This window comes from Convolutriloba macropyga, chromosome 7 (assembly GCF_964194025.1).
Source record: "Convolutriloba macropyga chromosome 7, txConMacr16.3, whole genome shotgun sequence".
Classification (NCBI taxonomy): Eukaryota; Metazoa; Xenacoelomorpha; order Acoela; family Convolutidae; genus Convolutriloba; species Convolutriloba macropyga.
The window spans coordinates 37667774-37689612 of record NC_134474.1 but is presented as its reverse complement, the minus strand read 5'-3'; the positions used below and the strand labels follow the sequence as shown (position 1 = coordinate 37689612).

General features: G+C 35.2%; 1 protein-coding gene across 1 annotated transcript in view; it reads right to left on the bottom strand.

Annotated features, from left to right (window-relative positions):
* Nucleotides 1-150: 150 nt before the first annotated feature.
* Nucleotides 151-21839, bottom strand: part of LOC142342840 (acetylcholine receptor subunit beta-type unc-29-like) — a 72817-nt gene continuing 51128 nt past the window's right edge. Inside the window, exons 6-7 of the mRNA XM_075394446.1 lie at nucleotides 20839-21170; nucleotides 151-888 (exon numbers count right to left, since the gene is read on the bottom strand). Of these exons, the coding sequence (XP_075250561.1) occupies nucleotides 724-888; nucleotides 20839-21170 (497 nt within the window). The 3' untranslated portion in view covers nucleotides 151-723. The remainder of the gene's footprint in view (nucleotides 889-20838; nucleotides 21171-21839) is intronic.

Genomic DNA, 21839 nt, shown 5'->3' with positions numbered 1-21839 from the left:
TTATTTATCTACCCAGACAAATTAACACAGGAAGGCAGATAAAATAGCCCCACAGACAGCTTCGATTAAAACAGAAAATTTGCCACAATTGTGTTCGGGAATAAATTAGAATCCAACGTCTATAAATACTATCGAGATTGAAGTAAAAGCTTTGATTAAAAATTAAATTCTACCAATCGACAAGTTAACGGTTAAGGTAGATAACAAATTTACTGAAGTCATACAGACATAACTGTACCACAAAAACGATATCAGCAATAAAGTTTTTTTAATATATGCAATAACTTGTGAAGTCTTGAACTGACAAAAGAAACAATTCCTTCATCGAGTTTAGTTTAACACTTCCATGGTTGCAACTCTGTCCTCTTCCACCCCCAACAAGAGTGGGAGTGGAGGGGGTGGGGGTGGGGTAATCAACAACCCCCTCCATCGAAAATCAATATTATATGTTTAACCCTATGCACTCGCACTCATTGCTACAACTAATCCTAAATCTTTATGTTTTACAAGCAATCGTCAGCGCCCGCATTATTGGGCTATCAATGTATTCACGCAACAATTTGCTCCTAAAAGATTATGAGAACAATTAAACTTTGTTCACAAGGGCAACTGCAATTGATCCACAAAATCAATATCGACTTCACAAATGCAGTTTGAATTAATTCAACGACACTGAATTTTCACTGCACTGGGTAATCTAAACAACACAATTGGTCTGTTTTTCTACTCTGTGAATCTCTGGAGGGCAGTTTTGTCATCAATGGGTGACTTTGTAGTAATGAGTCTCCATACTAGCACTGATGACAGAGTACACACAATAGTCAGCACGTAGATCAAGAACAGCAGCCTGTCCACGATGAGAGCAACAAATTTCCACTCTAGCTCAACCTGTAAAAAGTGAACGAATATAATTTAAAAATTCATAAAATCAACTAAAAATAAGCTAAAAAAAACAGTCAGAAGGCTTTATGCACTAAAGTATCCACACTTGATACCTATAATATCATGGGATTAATAGAAGGGTGGTAAAGACAGCAAACATGACAGCTATTTAAAAATATCAAAAGAAAAAAAAAGTAGGTACCATTTTGATTAGAGTTGGTAGTTACATCATCCCCCTTTTCTCAATGAGAATTAAATAAATCGTACAAATAAAATTTAGCAATAGACCTACGAATTATATTTCAAAGAAGCACAGGTAAGTAAAGGTACGTTTGTAATTGATCTCCCTACATTTCTCAGGTCTATTTTCATTTTATTTGACTGATTCTCCTTTAAATTTCTTCAATAAACAAGCTGCACTCGGACTAATTGCTCTCGAACGAACAGCAAAAGGGTTGATCTGATTGTAGGTAGCTAAGCTTTTGAAGGCCTTCCACAATAACAGTGGTACAGAAAGCGGGTGTGGTCTATGCCAACAAAAATTCAACGAAATTGCCCTTCACATCATAAAATTTGACCTCTCACTTAGAGCTTACAAAGGATCAAACAGAGCGACATGGACTTTACCAGTTTATACCGTTTCTCATGACAAAAAATGAAATCACTCAAGCGAACGAATACGCTCGAACAAAAGCAAAAATGTTTGAGGCGAAAAGACGCTCACAACTACAATAACGGCTTCAAAATTTATCCCATACGAATTAATCAGCATCTGCTTCTCATAAGCAATTTGAGGAAAGCGAGAAAAGAAGAAAAATTCCTCCGCGCAGTGAAAAGAACTGCACGCAAACAGTCGAGAACACAGGAAGATGTTATAAAAAATTGATAGTTTGAAGCAGTCAAAAAATTAGCAGCGCAGAAACAGCCAACAAAATAGCCAACCTCGCTATTTAATGAAACAAAGTGTTAGCATGACCACCATCGAAAATCAAAATTCATGTTTATTACAACGTTCCGTAACCCGGGAAAGCTCAAGCCCACCTAAAGTTACAAAGGACAAAACTATGATGATTAAACTTCAAAAAGTGAACAACTGATGAACTGAGTTTGCCAGGAAAAATAAGATAGCTGGCAGATTGCCAGAGTATAGCTCCGATAGCTTCATAGATCTGCAGTTTCAGGAAGATAAAATGACATACCGAAAAGAACTTCTTCCTTTTATTAGCTGCTGAGATATTCTATTTTGATTTTTAAAAATCTGTATAATTTAATGCTGCTTCTACTAACTGCTCTCAAATAACACTCAATTGACCTTAAACCCTGAACTAAAGTAAGGAAAAATTATGCAGAAAGCGAGGAAAGTCACTCTTGAGAGTGAGGTAAGCTGCATGTGACCAAAACCTTATTCACGCGATTGAACAGAAAACTTATTCCACAGAGAGAAAAATTGAACCAATGAATAAAATGAAAAGCATATTTGAAGTGATCGTGTCGTCATCTGGTCATAAACATAAACCGACTAATGTCGGAAGAATTGCTCTCGAACGACAGACGGGTAGAAAAACATTTGCCCCCGCAGGGATTCGAACCACTGACCTCCCGATCGATAACCAGATCTGCTGAACACCCGGCTTACAGGCCCTTATTTTTGCTGTGCTGTAACCGACATTATAATAGCAACAAGCTTTACTTCGGAGTGAGAGCAATAGAGATCACTCAAAAATGAAGAACGAAAGCGCGAAAAAGTCACTTGAGAAGTCACGCGAAAAATTGCATAAAAAAGACCAACATTTTTACAATAATTGCTATGAAATTCGTTCAAGAGCAATTAAAAAGCTTGGTTACTAAATGAAACATATAACAAGACAAGAAAGGAATTACAACCAAAGAACTTAATTAATTATTGACCCAACAATTAACATTTTTACAGCAATATCCAACTAAGACCAAACAGGAAAAAAATCTGAGAACATTTCATTTTCCAAAAAATGGTGCCAAACAAATCACTAAAAAATAACAATTTAATTAAAAAATATATAGACTCTACGCATCCTTAGATTGAATACAAAACGCAACAACCTTGTGGAAATCAATGACAGACAAAGCAAAAAAGAAGCAAACAAAAAACAAATTGGAAAAACTGAGTATCATATAAAGAAAATGGCGTTAAAGTGAGAAACCTATAACTACATGCATGACACGTTTGCTAAAAGTGAGCCGTTAAATTAACAAAAACTATGCACCAAAAGGCCATTAAGAACTGTTATTTTTTTGAACCTTAACAATCAGGCCACAAAAAAAACAACTAGTAAAAAATCAAAGAAAGCATAAGCTTTGAATTGAAATAATGATATCGATTAAACCTATGAGCCTTCTCCATGATGAGATTCAATGATAAGACAAAAAAATACTACAAAAACCAACAATTACTCGCAAAACTCAAACCAATACAAATCATCGTGTCAAAATCATGAAAAACCATTCGCCATGAATTCGAACCATCATTTAGGTTCATTAATTCCTCATTAGCAAACAGTGAGATTGGTAAATAAAGATACTATGCCGTAGGACAACAGAAATAGAAATAAAAAGGGGCAAATATTCAGTAATATTATAATTCATAACAAAGTGTCGAAGTCCTAAAAAGCAATAGCTTCCCGCTGATGAATTCAAGCCCTCGCAAACAGGCAAAATTAGAACAAATATGTGTCATATTAATAGCAGCCAAGCGAAGAAGCAAAAAAGTACTTCGCGGGGGAGTAACAGTTGGGGGGCGGGGGGCCAACGGTGGGAGGGGGATCTTTGGCTGCACGGGGCCCCTACGGCCTGAACTATGTGCAGTGTGGGGATTGGGGCCCTTCACACTATAAGTATAAGTCTCCCAAAACCGTTTCCACGAATCGCATACTTGGAAACTAGTGAGCAGAACGTCTCCTTCTGTCCCGCTAAAAACAATAGCAACATTCAAAATCTTGCTAAAAATTCGGGATATCAAAATCTTCAGAACCATTTGCCTCAATAGACTGTCCATAATCACTATTTCAAGCCTTAAATAGTTTCACTAGCTCATAAAGATCCATAAACTTGGAACATAATAATTTTCCAAAAATTTGAAACACAAATTAAATTTTTTCAAAAATTGGTTAAACGTCAGTATGTAAAATATTGATAACCATTCCATTAACCCTAGAAACTATGCAGCAGCTTATTATCTAACATTGGAGAAGGTCCCTGGGCCCCTGGTGCCGGAATTTCAAAAATATTCAAAAAACTTAAAATTTCAAATTTTTTGGCAAAATTGCTTAATTTCGTGACACTAAAATCTTGAATAACATTCCATTACATCTAGAAACTAAGCAGTAACGTATTATCAAACCCTAGAGGAGGTTCCTTTGCTCTTGAGGCTGGATAAACCTAAAAAATGACGAAAATTGCAAGTTTTATAAAAAAAAATGCATAAAATTGTGATATTAAAAAAAATTGAATGGCCCATAAAAAATTTTCCGTAACTTTTCATCAAAACCTTAAGGAGAATTTTTAGCCCCTGGGACTGAAAAATTGAATAATGACAAAAATGTCAAAAAAATGGAAGTTTTGCAAAAAAAATGATAAAAATCGTGATGTAAAAATGTTGAAAACCATTCCATTACCACTAGAAAATATTACCACCAGTTACTCGACACCTAGGGCTGAAAAACTCAAAAAATGAAAAACTTTCAAAAAACTTGAAATTGTGAAAATTAGTATAAATTTGCGTGTCTTTGTTTTGAGTACCAAAACATAGAGCTCTTCAAATGGTCACAAAAAGAATTTATGTCCTTTGCAAAAGACCTTTATCATTTTTAACCAGCCTCAACTTCAGACTGGTCCAACATAAAAATTGGAAAATTGACTTCAGGCACGAAAAATGCAACATTTTGGGCTCAAAAACTCAAAAATGACCTTTTAAAATTAAACTACGGATTTACTTAAACTAGTAGATTCGTCACACTAAGCACTTGAAGGACTACTAAAAGCGGCTAAGGGCCTCTAATGAAACTTAATTCCCGCTAGGCGGTACATGTTTATGCCGTTTTTAAGGATGAAAAGTCAAATGGGTCAGACAAAAAATCGGCCAAGCGAAAAAATTTCATAAAAAAGATCGACAGGACTAATATAATTGCTACAAACATCGTTTGAGAGCAATTAAAAATTAACTTTCAAGAATTTGTTAAAATAGCAAATTCTCATTCGATTAAAAAAGTAACTTGAAAAAATTCACGCAACAAGCCAACTCGCTTTTTCCGTCCCTTTACCGTTCCAGCGTGAAAATAATCACAGCTGAAAAATTGTTAACAGTTCAAAAACAGTGCTCCAATGCAAAACAAGTACTTGGAATGTAAAAAACAGCAACCCCAGTCCTGAACAAAATAATCAGGATTCAAAACCTCAGAATTGACTAAATGAGAAAACAGAGTTCGAAAGTCAAATTTTTGATAGCCAAAACAGCCTATACCACAACAAACGTCAATGAAAAAATTAAACATTAAAACTGCCGAATCAAAGTCAAAAAAACCAATAACAGCATACTAAATACACGTTTACCTTATGCGACCTTAGACAGCAAACATCACCTAATCAAAACATATATAAGGGAATTAAAAAACAATGTGACAAAACTTGATTTCACTCGCCGTTTTCAAAAAGTACGATCATAGGCATAATCACAAAACTAAAAGATTAATTGTTCCGACCCCACTTGTGGGGGGAGGAACTATATACTCAAATGGGTTTTTTTTTCTTCCGTCAATTTTGGCCGATCGATATATTCATCGCAGAAAAATGTGAGTGATATCATTGAAAAGCTGGTCCAGCTTAGAATTCAAAATTGAAAAGATTTGTTAGATTTTCGTTCTTTTCGAGGAGTTATCGAGGATTGAAGTTTTGTGTGAACACGGGATATTTGATCACTTTCAGTTTGATTTTTCTTCAAATTAGGATATTTTCTATAAAAATGGTATTTCAAAATTAAATTTCTTGCCGAATAATGATGGCATCGGCTAATTAACTAACAGTGCAATATGTTCCGTAATGAGATTTAAGTGAACATATCTAGTGCTTTGAGAGCACAGCTAATAGCTGTTAAGACTTTAAAAATAACTTAAAATTTTTTTGAACATTAACCAATCGTAAACTTATTATCCTGAACTGTAAGTCAGTCTCTGCAATGACAGCACCCTCTTCCGTCCCACATTAACCAAATTTGATCTGGCTGACAGTTTTATCTTCTAATTTTTATTTATATGACTTCAATGACACAACATTTCAAAAAATATTAAAATTTTTTTGGATATTTCCGTATTATTCGTTACTTTTGAAATCTTATCACATTATTCTAAAATTGACCGCTCCTTTAGGCTAAAAGAAAATCTTCAGTGGATCACAAATAAAGTTTTCAGAGAAAATTTTACGGTTTAAATGGCTTCGAACTTTTCTTCTCGCACTTTTTTACTGAATTTTTGGTTTTTGCCTGTTTTTGTTGTTGTTGTTTTCAAAGTCATAAGACTTATTGTGATGTCATAGTGATCACCTATGCATGACAAACATCCCTAAACTCCCATTGGGGCATATTTGAGGGTAATTTTTGACTTCCGTGGAAATCTATTGAATTTAATGGCTGTTAAGAATTTAAAGAAAATTTTTCGAAAATTTTCTTGAACATTCACCAATCTTAAAGTTTTCGTGAACTGTTAGTCAATCTCAGTTTTGACAGAACCCATTTGCTTTTTACTGCAACTAAAAATAATCTCTTTTACGGTTTTATCTTCTGGTTTAATGAATTCAGTCACAAAAGAATTCAAAATTTTTTTTTAACTTTTGATATTTTCGTATTTTTGGTTACTTTTGAACTCTTATCTATCCAAATATTATATACATTATCCAAATATTATTCTAATAACATTGGATTAAAGAAGACATTCAGTGGATCACAGATAAAGGTTTCAGAGAAAAGCTAAGGGTTTAAATGGCTTCGAAATTTTCTCGCATTTTTCTACTGAATTTTGGTTTTCGCCTGTTCTTGTTGTTGTTTTCATAGTCTTAAGACTTATTGTGATGTCTTATTGATTATCTATGCACGAAAACCATTTTTTTCCTCCATCGTTTTATTTATGAGCGTTTCTATTGACCTTCGTTGAAAGCTTTTGAGTTTAAAGGCTGTTAAGACTTTTAAAAAAGTTTTTCGAAATTTTTTGAACATTAACCAATCCTAAACTTTTTTTCGTGAACTGTTAGTCAGCCTTAGTACTTACAAGTTCCTTTTTCATTTCTAGTCAAGCCAAAAATAATATGATTAGCGGCTTTATTTTCTACCTATTAGTTTCAAAACTTCAATGCCACTAGTTTTCATATTTTTTTAAATTTCGGGTATTTTTTCCTATTTTTGGATCCTTTCAATATCGTATCATATTATCATATTGCTGATAGTTACCATTGGTTTAGGGAAGACGTTCAACGGATCTTAGATAAAGTTTTCAGTGAAGAGCTTTCGATTAAAAGCTTTCTTCGACACTTTCTTCTGGCATTTTTCTACTTAATTTTTAGTTTTTGCCTGTCTTTGTTGTTGTTTTCAGCGTCAATAACTTGTTGTGAGGTCTTATTGATGAAATATGAATAAAAAACAAACTTGTTGACCCATGGAGGCATAATTGGATTCCGTTGAGAGCTTATGAATTTAATGGCGTTGATACTACGAGTTTTCTCAAAAATTTCGTCGCTCTAATGTATTTGTTCATATTTAATTTTTTGAAATTATATTGATAAAAAAGAAGAATTCTATTCCTGTAAAAAATTAATTGAAGATAGCAAATTTTAAGTGAAAAGTTCATTTTTTAATGACTTCGACACTTTTCTCGCTCAATTTTTTTCTTGCAATTGCTGTTTTTTGCCTGTTTTGTTCTTTATTTAAATTGCTGAAAAGCGGTAAATTGCTGACAAGTCTCTTAAGCTTGTAATTGAGGATTGAATTAATGATGTTACCCGAAGTAGTCAGTTCTTAGCCTTTAGTGTTAAAGTTTATGATATACATTTTCAAATATTTTTCAAACTTTTCAGTTTTTGTTGTTCTTTTCGTCAAAATGTAACTTATTTTCATCAATGAGAGGTCTCATCCAATTTCTTGTGTTTCAAAAAATAACATATCTACTGATATTATTTGTCACCGAAGCTTTGTTTAATGGACAATATGCGTTTTTATAAACGTTTTTTGAGTGGTCATTTTTTGCGTTTCTTTGTCTCTTTTTACAGAACAATCGCGCAGTAACAGATCCCAATGGTTTTCAAATGTGACCCAAGTCAACTTATTTATTCTCACAGTATAATTCCTTCAATTGAATTAGTAGAAATAAGAATTCAATTAAAAATACATATTCAGATAATAGCTAATGATTTTAATGGTAGCAATATTTTGTTTTGCAAATCGTATGTAATTTTTAAAGTTTTTCTTTAGTTCGTTTCTATGGCTTAGTCTACCCAAAGACAGTTTCTTTTGGTTTTGTAGTAACTTTTTAGTAATTTATCAAAGATTATTCAGTTAAAAGCTAATGATTTTTAAGACTTTTGGAATATCTTGATTTAAAAAATGTTGATTAATTTTTGAAATTCGCCTCATTGATCGTTGTCTTTGTTGACTTGCTACATAGTCTCATTACGAAAATTTTGCATCCAAAGTTAGGAGAACCTAATTTTTAATTTTTTCGATTTAGGTTTTTGCCGTGAAATTTTTGTTTTTGCTAATTTTGTTGTTTTTTTTTGTCTCGTAGTCTGTTTAATGCCAGATGTCATTGGCGCTGTAAGAAGGCATGGCATTATGTAATTCAATTAGTAGATAGGTTGTGTAACAATTGTTTTAAACTCAAACATCTATTTTTGTTATCTCTTCATTTGGTTGACAATTAAGTCAAAAATGTAGATGAGCTCGGGTCGGAACATCATGAGCGAACGCACATTAACGAGCCGCCTTGTTCTATATAGTTCACAACTACCATTTATTATAAGGCGTATCGAAAGTTTACTAAACATCAAAGTTATCGCGTTGCAAAAGGAACAAACGCATCAAGAACAAAATTTACTTAAATCAAAACAAATGGTGTCAAATTCAAAACAGCTTTTAGCTAACAGATGTAAAAATTAAACAGGTACAACCCAATAGAAACCCAATGATACCTGTCTAAAGACCAAGAGACAATAAAAAATAGATTAAAAAACACCATCAAAACTCAACTTATTTTTTGAAAGCAACTGTTCTCAAAATAAAATACACTAGGTACTAAGTGAGATTACTTGAGACAAATGTGTAGAAACAAGCAAAGCTAGAAAGAAACTCATGCTTTCTAAACAAAATAACGTCCAAGCCGTTAAAGTTGTTATGAAATCAAAAAATTGAATAAACTCATTTAAAGAAAGAGACAAGGAGACCAGTCATTAAGGCCACTAAGTGAAGGAATTCAAAGACGTGCAAAACTCAAAAACAAGTGGTGTCAAGATTGTTAAAAACCTTGGATCAGCAATCCCATCTTTAAATAGCCTCAACCATTTACAAAATATAAGGTAAAACAGCATGAACAACTTAAAATGGTCAAAACAAAAGATTAGGAATAATTGAAACAAGTAGTGATAAATTCGTTCTGGACAAAAACATTCAAAATTTTTTAAAACAATAGCAAATTTCAACAAAATAGTTTTAAAACTCGTGATATTAACATCTTCAGGACCAATTGATTGTATCAAGTGACTATCCAGTATCCCTATTTCAAGCTTTAGATAGTTTCACTGGCTCAAAGATCCATAAACTTGGAACATAAATTTCCAAAAATTTGAAAAAAAATTAAATTTTATCAAAAAATTGCTAAGGCTGGAGTCCTTAAAATATTGGTAACCGTTCAATTAACTCTAGAAACTATGCGCAAGCTTATCATTAAACCTTGGAGGAGGCCCTAGGACCCCGGTGCCGGAAAAAATGATACAAAATTCAAAAAGATTTAAGAAACTTGTACAAATTGCAAATATTTTTTAAGAATTGATGATATTAAAATCTTGAAAAACATTCCACTACACCCATACCCTTAAGGAGGTTTTCTGCCCCCTGAGACAGAAAAAAACCTGAACAATGACAATAAATGTCAAAAAAAATTTATAAACTTGCAAATTTTGAAAAAAAAAATGCTAAATTTCGTGGTGTTGAAATTTTTAAAAACATTTGATCACATTTAGAAACTATACAATAACCTATTTTCAATCCCTAGAGGAGGTTCCTCGGCTCTTGAGGCTGCAGAAACCTGAAAACCGACAAAAAATAATTCAAAGTCCCTGAAAAAATGCACGTTTTATCAAGAAAGTCGCTAAAATTTGTCATATTAAAAATTTGAAAGCTATTCCAAGGCAGATAAAATTTCTTCAGTAACTTAATATCAAACACTTAAGGGCGTTTTTCGAACCCTGCGTCTGGAAAGACCTGAATAATGAAAAATAAATCTCAAAAAATTGAAAAAGTTTGCATGTTCTGTCAAAAAGTGTCAAAATTCGTAATGTTAAAATGTTGAAACCATCCCACTAAGACTACAAACTACGCAAATAATCTATTATAAAACGCTAGAGGAAGTTCCTTGACACCTAGGGCTGAAAGAACTCAAAAAATGACAAACATTTTAAAAAAAATTGAAAAAATTGAAAATTAGTATAAAATTGCGTGTTTCTAGCGATCGGTTGTTCCAACGCAGCCGTGGGGGTAAGGTGGTGCACCGGGGAGCTGATGGAGAAGGAGGGGGCCAAATTGGGGTGGGGCAATAGCGCGGTGGGTGCACTGGGGGAATAGTGAGGGGGTCAACAGTGGGGGTGTCTTCAAAATCTAAGAAGTATAAGTCTCCAAAACGGTTTGAGCTGAAACAGAGCTGAAAAGCGCTAAGATCACTTAATGCCCGCTGGGCTCTACCTGTTTATCCCGTTTTTGATGACAAAAAGTCAAAAGCGTCAGTCGAAATATCGGTCAAGCGAAAAATCGCATAAGAGAAGACCGACAGGACTAATATAATTGCTACAAACTTCGTTTGAGAGGAATTAAAAACTATCAGCTACCCTTTCGTAAAATCAAAAATTAACAGTATGCGCCGTTAGAACATCTTACAGATAATAAAGATCATTAGGCAGTAAAACCAGATGTCGAATTGACTGATGTGAACAAATTCTCCCTAAAAAAATGGATATTTGTTTAAACACTGTTCTCTTACTCCAATTTTGAGGCAGGTAGCAAAAATTCTACACAAAATTACTCGATTGTCGCTCCTCTAGTTACTGCAATATGACTAAAATCTCCACTCTAATTTGACTTTTCGTTAACAAAAAATGGAAAGGTCTTCAATAGAAAAAAATTGTAAGGTAATTGACAAAATACAGCGCACCAATACAATTCAAATTCTTTGAATATTAATCCACGAGAAAGTCAATAACAACTCGCTATCCCAGCTATTAAAATCAATACAAAATAAACTAACGAAAAGTTTTCGTGCGTCTTAGCCTTGTTGTAACGTCTTAACTTATTTAGAATGAAGCGTTATAACCAACAGCTCCCCTCAATGAACATTAATTTAGAGTGAAATATTATCATTTCACCTAAACGCCTCGGCTGCAGCTACGAAACATCAGCGTGAGAAAGTCATTTTGAGAGCGAGGCACAACATGCGAGACCAAAAACTTATTCACTCGTATCATTTTGATAGTAAGTCATGTGCGATGAAAAATCAATCACTCCTTATTTCTGCGAATTAATTAATCAAAACACAGCACCCAAATCTTGCAAACGTTTTCTGTTCAGATATCCAACCCTGACTGTCTGTAGCCAAAATATCTTTACATAACCGACTAACGTCAGACGATTTGATTTCAAGGGCTTGCTTGGTGGCTAATTGATTGAAGGGCCAAAGGGGGTGAGAAGAGAAGTTGGAGGTAAAACAACAGGAGAGCGGTTGCCTTTGTCAGAAGCTACCTGCGGTTTAGGGAGGATAGCTTTAGTGAAGGCGGTGGGGTGCGCATGCGGGGGTTGGCGTGAGCACTAAGGGAGGGATCTTAAACTCTAACAACGGCCCTTCATCATAAATTTTGTCTCGTAAATAGTTCCGGTGAATCACATATTTCGATACCAGTGCACGGTAAGGGTCTCAGAGTACTTAGAGCGTTTCACCTCTCGGTATAGAAGGCTTCACCTTTTTATAGCGTTTTTGAGTACAAAATGTCAAATGAGCAGAAAAGGGAGCCGACCAGAAAAAGACTGGTAGTACGAAAAATTGCATTCAAGAACACCAGCAAGAAAAATACAATTGATAATCTTAGTTGAGGTCAATTAATAAGAATTACTATTCATACAATGAACTTTCGAGTTTATTCAAGTGTTTCGGTTAATTGCATACTTAGAGACCAAAGAGCCTCTTAGAGAAACTCGCAAGACATTAACGCAGCGGTGCTTTACCTGTTTGTCCCGCTCGAAAACAGAAGTCAATGTTCAAAAAAGTTTGTTTCCCAAAGACATGAAATTTGCTAAGCTAACAGAAACATAGCCGGTAGAATACTGGAAACGACTAGACGAGTCGTTCAATATAAACTCACCTCACAATCAGAAACATCAAAAAAGAAACATAGTCAACAAATATCCGGAAAAAAGCCACCGTTGACGCACATCGGGATTGAAACATAAAAGTAGAAATTGACCGAATTTTGATTTATATTTTTTTTAATGTCAAGTTTCAGATAGATTCGAAAACTATACTTAAGTCAACTTCTAAACTGAAAGCTATTAAGCTTAATACTAATGTCACCTAGCAATCACTCTAATTAACTTTGATAATCAAATGCACTACGACAATGGCCGCGCTTTATCCCATTTCTCTTGATTTTGCTCTTTTGACATTGACCGTATGCACTTATTCACTACATTACGTAATTAAATGTGTGAATAAACTTAAAATCCATTCATTTGAAACAGCGAGTCAGGTAAGTCACGAGTCAAGTGTGCAAATTGTGACTTAAAACAAAAAACGTGATCAAAAGGAAAAACGAAATAAAAAAGCTAAATAATAACCGTTCAGAGGCTGACGGCGGCTATTAAACAACAGAAAATTTAACTGCCTAATAAAACTATTAAGTTTTTTGAAAAGGGTAATTTTTAGTTCGGGGGGTTTGGGGTTGGGCCAGGGTAGTTAGGTGGAACCCAATGGAGGTTTGGTGGCAGACAGCTGGGGGGTAGCCAGGTTTAGGGGGTATGTAGCTGGGAGAGACGGTTAGTAGGCGGTCGGGGGATTAGGTGAGGGAAGTAGGCAGTAGTTGTGTGAGGGTGTGGTGAGTTGAGCGGGGCGGGGGCAGGGTGTGAGGCGGAAGGAGGTGTTCCGAATTTTGAATAGGGAAGAGGGACTGTAAAGGGAGAAAAACTTTTCAAAATTCAAAACCTTTCGACATTGATTATTACCAGCAGTACCTTATAATCATGTAATACCTAGGCTACTGTTGAAGTCCAATGTTCAAAAACAGAAGTCAAGGTTCTATAACAGCATTCGAGTCATGGCCAAGGTTTCTTCAGCAGAAAAACAGCCGCTAGAAAACCTGAAGAGACTCGAAGATTCGGACAATATAATATCTTAACTAACCTAAATACCCCAGAGATATAAAACATAACCGACTAACGTCGGGCGAATTGCTCTCAAACGACCGGCGATTGGTTGCCTTCGTCAGCATCTAGCCATGGTTCAGTGACCTCTGGGCTCTACCCCTTTATCCAATTTCTGAAGACGAAAGTCAAATGGGTCAGACGAAAAAACGGCCAAGCGAAAAATTGCATAAAAGAAACAAACCTGATTAAAATATTTCCTACAATTTGCTATTGAGAGCAATTAGCAATGATTTCCTAAAAAGTGCCTGTTAGGTCATTTATGATTTTAATAAAACAATGCTAATATAGCTCACCGTTAACGAGGATCAGAGATGATGACATTACGCCACATAACAGCAGCCGAAGTGCGGCATCAACAAAGAGAGACGAGAGAGAGAGAGACAAAACGGGAAGGAGAGAAGGAAAGGAACCCTAACCGACAGAGAGAAAAGGAGAGACAGGAAAATTTTCCATGATGGTATTCGACTTCGAAACTTCTAGTTTTCTATCCTTGTCAATAAATAAATCATATAGAAAAAAAACTGAAAAAGGCAAAATTAAAAAAAGGTTTTCAACTTCGCAGTAAAATAAAAACCATTTTTTGTCTCGAAAGTTCTGTCAAGTAACCCATCTGAGACTTGAAACGTTTCGTTGGCCACAAATGGTCGTTAAACTCAGAAAAGGGAAAAAAACTTCAAAATTTTACATTTTAAAAACTTGCAAAAATTCAAGATATTAATATGTTAAGAACCATTTCATTGTCTCAAGAGACTTTTCGGTACCTCTGTTTCAAACCTGAAATAGTTTCACAGGCTCATAAGATCCATACACTTGGAACACAAAAAATTTCAAACATTTTAAAAACTTTTGAAAAGTTTTGTCCAATAATTACAAAAATTGGAGTCATAAAAAAAGTTGATCACCATCCCAGAAACTATGCAGCAGCTTATTGAGTTGATCACCAACTCTAGAAATTATGCAGCAGCTTATTATCAAAACTTGGAGGAGGTCTCAGCTTATTAGCAAACCTTGTAGCCTCTGCTGACAGAAAAAATTCAAAAACAGTAAAAAATTGCAAAAATTTTTAAAATAATGCTTAAATTTGGGATATTAAAATCTTGAAAAACATTCCATTACATCAATAAACTAAACAGTAGCATATTATCAAAACCTAGAGGAAGTTCCGCGGCTCTTGAGGCTAGTGAAATCTAAAAGATGACAAAAAATTTCAAAAAAATTTTAAAAATTGCAAAATTGATTTAAAAAAATTGCAAAAAGTTGTGACATTAAAAAGTTGAAAATTAATGCATGACCAACAAAACTTCTCCAGTAACTTATTATCAAAATTTAACGGAGGTTTTCTGACCCTTGACGCTCAAAGAACCTGAATAATGACTATGTCGAAAAATTGAAAAAATTGCAAGTTTTGTAAAAAAAAACGCTAAAATTCGTGATGTTGAAATCTTGCCAGGGATTTCATTTAATCTAGAAATTATACAGTAACCTATTTATAAACCTTAGAGAAGGTTCCTTGGCTCTTGAAGCTGAAAAAAAATGACAAAATTTTTAACATTTTCAAAAAACTTGAAAAAAGGTTTATCAAAAATTGCTAAAATTTTTGACATTAAGAAGTTGAAGAACTATCCCAGGGCCGATAAAAATTTGTCAGTAATTTTTTATCAGACCCCTTAGAAGCTTTTCTGGCCCTGGGGTTTGGAAACACCTGAATAAGCAACAATAAATGTCAAAATTGGAAAAAAAATTGCACGTTGCGTCAAAAAATGCTAAAATTGGTGATGTTAAAAAGGTGAAACCATTCCATTACCAATAGAAACTATGCAGTAACCTATCATTAAAACCTAGAGGAGGTTCCTTGACACATAGGGCTGATAAAAATCATGAAATGTCAAAAATTTTCAAAAAGCTTGAAAAAAAATTGCAAAATAGTATAATTTTTCGTTTCTAGCAAGCGGTTGTTCGTCAGTAGCTAGCCACGGGGGGGGGGGGGGGGCGCGGGCTGATGGGGGGCGAAATTGGGGTGGGGCAACAGCGCTGTGGGGGGGGTGGGGGACAATAGTGGGGGGTCAACAATGGTGGTGTCTTCAACCTCCACGAACCGCCCTTCACACCACAATTATAAGTATGTCTCCAAAACAGTTTGAGCTGAAACAGAATTGAAAGGCTCTGAGAGCACTTAAGGCCCGCAGGGCGCTACCTGTTTATCCCGTTTTTGAGGACGAAAAGTCAAAAGCGTCAGACGAAAAATCGGGTCAGGCGAATAAAAAAAGATCGACAGGACTAATATAATTGCTACAAACTTCGTTTGAGAGCAATTAAAAATGGCTCAATTGAAAGCAACTATAGACTTTTAGAGTGAGAAAGTCATTTTGAGAGTACGTGCGACCAAAAATTTATTCACTCCTATTTTTTGGATTATTTAATCATAACACGGCACAAAATAACTTGATATTGATAGTAAAACCTGAAAGAACCCCAAATCTCAATTATTCCTTGAGACAGGCAAGTTTCCCAATGTTTTTCGTGTATATCTAAACCTAGATGTCTGTGGCCAAAGTATCTATACAAAGTCGACTAATGATTTTTCTATTTTTACTCAAAAAATAGTAACCGCTTATTGTTATTTTTAACAACCATCGTGAACTATCGTCAGAACTTGGACTATACCATGACCGATTCTGTTTTTAAAGCTATCAGTTTATAGCCTTAGTTTAAGGTATGCCAATTCTTTGTGTGACAGCTCGATAAATAAAACCTACTAGTCATCCCTACTATACATCGTAAGGATTAAATGAAACAACTCATAATTGTGAACCTTTCACGTTCGGCTTTCGAGTGCATTAAAGATATGAAAAGGACATTTCTTTGAAACATATGCATCTCCTCAATCTTAGGAACACATTCAACCTATCCTCAATTAACCTAACGGCCAATACAAAATGCTGCTGATTTTACAAGCTTGTGACAGATATGTCAAAAAAGAGCATTCAATCAAAGTTTCACACAACAATGATTACACTGCGAATTCAACGCAGATATACTAGCCTCTAGTTATTTGAGGGAGTGTTATCGTAGGTATTGTATCATTTTAATCCAAATCTTCATTATACTACCAGAGTAAGGTAAGCTAACAGAGGCATCAAAATTTGACACCAGCACTAATCTAATGGATGAATTCTTGCTTCCTCTACATACTAACAAAGAATGAAGCTCCTCTATTTCCTGTCAATATACCTAGAAACTCAATATCCTGATATAAATGAGATAATCTCATTAGCCATACAAGGTTTGATTTCAGTTCAGTCCCTCCAAATATTGAAATATTCCTATCCCAACTCAAATTACTCCCAAAAAAGAAGAGGGGGCTTCGATTCATTTAACTCCCAACTAAATAGATCCTGCCTCCATTTTCTTGCTAATAGAACTAATAGGACTGTAAAACAAAGCAGTTCAGTTCCTTTTAAAATCGAGCGAGTAAACTTGAATCCATTAGTATGTACAAAAGAGGTATCCTTGGCTTCGACTCATGTGGGGATTAATTTAGCTTGAGGTCATGTCATTCACAACAAAACAGCTCCTATAAACAGGCCGACAGTCACGGATTAGTTGTAATCGAAGCGCATTACGGCGCCTTAGACAACCCTCCTAGATAGCATCAAAGACTCAATTAAATCTCGGGTGAAAAAATACAGAAAGGGATTTTCATAACACGCGCTCTCCAAGATTGTCTTAAATCCTATCATCGATACTGCAATCCAAATAAGAGCTTTCAAAAGTGCCGTTTCTTACCAATACATCAATACTGAAACTAGCTTTATCATACTAATGCATTAAGTTCCCCGAAAAATATTCAACATTGCAAATGTGAAACAAAACTACGAGGAAACGATTTGTGGCGAAAAGCAGAAGTCACGTATTATAAGACATACATTACTCAGAGTACCGATCTGCTTTTTTTATGCTGAGCCCGAGCTAGCTATATAATTAATTAAGGTAGAAGGTGGGGGAGTTAATTAAATGTAGGGGCGGGGATAGATATGGTGGGTTAGGTAGGGGTTGGCGGGGGTAGGTAGTTGGGTGGTAGGAGTAAGTGGGGATATTATAATTAAATCTCTCAAAATGACCTTTACACATTGAAAATTACCAGTAGTTCTTAGTTATTGTACACTACAAACTAAGCTACTGTTCGAAAACAGAAGTCTGCTTTCAAAAACACCTGTAAATAATCGAAAAGAAAGAAGTCAAAGTTCAAATCATGATCAAACTTGCTTCAACAACAAACATAGCCTAGAGAATACCGGAAACGATTCGAAGAGTTTTGCAATAAAAACTCATCAGAGTAACCGATTAACGTCGGGCAAATCACTCTCAAACAACAAGCGAGCAGTTGGCTTCGTCAGTGGCTAGCCACGGTTCAGTGAGGCTAGCTCTAGCTTGATTCGACTATGCAACTTTTAGTTTTCTAGCCTTGTTAGTTAATAAATCAAATAACTGATAATTTAAAAATTTGCAAACCATTGAAAATTTTTTTAAAAGCTGCCAGATTTTGCAGTGAAAATGTTCAAAACTACTTTCTGTCTCTGGAGTTATGTCAAATAACCTATCTGCAAGACTTGAAAAGCTTCGTTGGCCAGTAATGCTCGTTAAACTCAGAAAAAGGACAAAAAGTCAAAAATTTTGAAAACAATCGCAAATTTTAACAAAAAGTTGTAAAAATTCAAGATAATAAAATCTTCAAAATCACTTCATTGTCTCAAGAGACTAATCATTATTCCTATTTCAAGCTTTAAATAATTTCACTGGCTCAAAGAACCATAAACTTGGAACATGATAAAAATTTTCGAAAAATTAGAAAAGAATTTATCAAAAAACTGCTTAAGCTGCAGTCATTAAAATATTGATACCCATTCCATTAGTTCAAAAAAAATTATGCAACAGCTTACTATCAAGCCTTGGAGAAGATCCCTAGGACCCTGGTGCCAGAAAAATAAAAATCCAAAGATTTAAAAAACTTAAAAAAAATTACAAATATTTTCTAAAAATTGCTGATATTAAAAAATTGAAAAACAAACCCTTACATCAAAAAGCTATGAAGTGACCTATAACGGAACCCTAGAGGAGGTTGCTTGGCTCTTGAGGCTGGAGAAACCTAAAAAATGACAAAATTTTCAAAACTTGAAACTGCATGTTTTATCAAAAAATTGCTTAAATTCAAAATGTTAAAATGCTGAAAACTATTCCAGGAAAAAAAATTCTTCATTACTTTATTATCAACACCTCAAGGAGGTTTTCTGGTCCCTGGGTGTGAACAAACTCGAATAATGACAATAAATGTCAAAACTGAAAAAAAAATGCAAGTTATAAAAAAACTGCTAACATTCGTAATGTTAAAGTGTTGAAAACCATCCCAGGGCCAGTAAAACTTTTTCTTCAACCTATTATGAAACCTTAGAGGAGGTTATGTTGCTCTTGAGGCTGGAGAAACCTAAAAAATGACGAAAAATTTCAAACTTGAAAAAAAGCTTTATCAAAGCTTTATTACGAAAAATTTCAAACTTGAAAAAAAAGTTTTATCAAAAAAATTGCTAAAATGTGTCATATTCAAAAATTGAGAACTAATCCATGGCAAATAAAATTTTTTCAGTACCTTATTATCAAACCCTAACGCAGATTTTCTGTTAGGCTGAAAAACCTGAATAAAGACATTAAACATACAAAATTGAAAAATATCAGTTTTTGTAAAAAAAAAAGCTAAAATTCGTGGTGTTGAAATGTTGAAAAGCATTCCATTACAAATAGAAACTATACAGCAACCTGTTGTCAAAGCCTAGAGGAGGTTCCTCGGCCCTTGAGGCTGGTGAAACCTAAAAACTAACAAAAATTTTCAAAAAGCTTAAAATGCAAGTTTTTTCCAAAAAAATTGCTAAAATGTGTCCTATTCAAAAATTGAACTAATGCATGTCAAATAAAATTTTTCAGTAACTTAGTATCAAACAGTTAAGGATGTTTTCTGGCCCCTGCGTCAGGAAAGATGTGAATAAGGAAAAATAAATTTCAAAAAATTGAAAGAATTTGCACGTTTTGTCAAGAAAATGCTAAATTTCGTGATGTTATAAAATTGAAAACATTCCACTACCACTAGAAACTATGCAGTAACCTATTATTAAACTCTGGAGGAGGTTCCTTGACAACTAGGACCTAAAAACTAAAAAAATGACAAAAATTTTCAGAAAAAACCTTAAAAAAATGGAAAATTAGTATAAAATTGCGAGTTTTTAGCGATCGGTTACACGTGAGGAGCCACCGGGGAAGGGGGCACCCGGGGGGGGGGGCTGATGGAACGGAGGGGGTGGGCAACAGTGTGGTGGGGGGCAACAACGTGGTGGGGGGGGGTGGTGGCAATAGTGGGGGGGGGGGGGGGGAGGTTAAGAATGAGGGTGTCTTCAACCTCTAAGAACCGCCCTTCACACCACAAGTTTAAGTCTCCAAAACAGTTTTAGCTGAAAAAGAGCTAAAAGGCTCTGAGAGCACTTAATGCCCGCTGGGCGCTACCTGTTTATCCCGTTTTTGAGGATGAAAAGTCAAAAGCGTCAGACGAAAAATCGGTCAAGCAAAAAATCGCATTAAAAAACACATGACTAATATAATTGCTACAAACTTCGTTTGAAAGCAATTAATTAACCCTGACTATTTCAGAATTATTAAAAACAGCTAATTTTTAGTTAGGAACGTGGGTAGGTTTGGTGGTGGGGGTAGGTAGGTGTGGGGGGGGGCTTTGTTGTTGGGTGGTGTGCACGTGTGTGAGGGAGGGGATGTGATATGTATGGTGGGTGGCGGAGGGGGTAGGTATTTGAGGGGCAGTTATGATGGATTGGGGAGGGGGTGTTAAGGTAGGTGTAGGCAGGGGTCAGATAGCTGCTCACGGGGGTAAGTAGGTAGGGAGTAGGTATGGGGGATAGGTACAGGGAGTAGGTTTTGGGGATAGGTACAGGGAGTAGGTATGGGGGATAGGTATAGGGGTAGGCATGGGGGATAGGTATAGGGGGTGGTAGGTGTGTGTGTGTGTGTGTGTGTGTGGGGGGGGGGTACACATGTTTTACTACTTCCTCGCGATTCATGGTCATTAAAACTATTCTGCTATAGACATCTGTCACCGCAAATGATTTGATTCATGATTGTTCAGCATATCTTATATAAATGTGAATATGGCCAAGTCTTTTTTTCACGAGTATGCCAATATGTATTTGAGAAGATGAACTTTAACTAACCGACTGCTTTAACACGTCTCGCTTCGTCCTGGTAGCAATATAATTTACACATCCAATAGCATTCACTGCAATGGCCATATCGTCATCTCCCAAGTTACTCAAAGAGTGCCTGTAATGATTCATCACTTCGTCTGCGATGCTCTCAGTAACCAGAGGAAACTCAGACTCGTGGTGGTTGTTTTCATTGTCAGACTGTTCTAGAAAACTCTCCTCCACTCTTTCTGTTGCAGTATCCAGAAGTTCGTGATCTTCGTGCACGTGGCTGTATTCTCTGCTGATAAGTTTGTTGTAAGCGACTGTGGCAAAGTCGTTCGCTACATGACTGTTGAACTCTAGAACCAAATACAAATTGTGTCTCAATTTTTGAAGAGGAGACTGTACTTTTCATTATCAACTGCTTATTTCAGACCACCATATCTCAGCTGTTTTTTCTTTCGAGACCACCAATGCTTAGCTTTGGTGATTATTGCTAAGTTTTTGTCGAATAAAATTCTTGGGGGGGGCACTATTACAGCTGAGATTGATCGCACGATTGTTACTCTAAAGCTATGGTTTCAAGCCATATCATGTTCTTACGAGATTCAGCGTCGAAGTAGCATCAAGTTTCTTTTTAAGTTCTGAATTACTATTTGAAGGTGTGCATTGCATTCAACTCGTTAAAAATTTGCAGGACCATTATATATACTACGATGAATATTGGCACAATTTCCGTTTTCAAAGAAGCGTCCAACCCATTAGTCAGATCTGATACAAATTTTTCACTAACTGTAAGCTTGATTCCATGCATTTGATTTTCTAACATAAGAGCGACCACATAAATTTAGATTTAGAATTTGAAAACATTCCAAAATACGTCATTAGAAGCGTGGTGTATTTAATCTCATTTATAGTTTACTCGTTATCTGTTTGAATTAACTAATTTTTTTCAACATCAAATCAAACATCAGAAGGAGATAAATATCAGGGAAACAACGGAATTTATTTGCTATAGGCTCCCCATC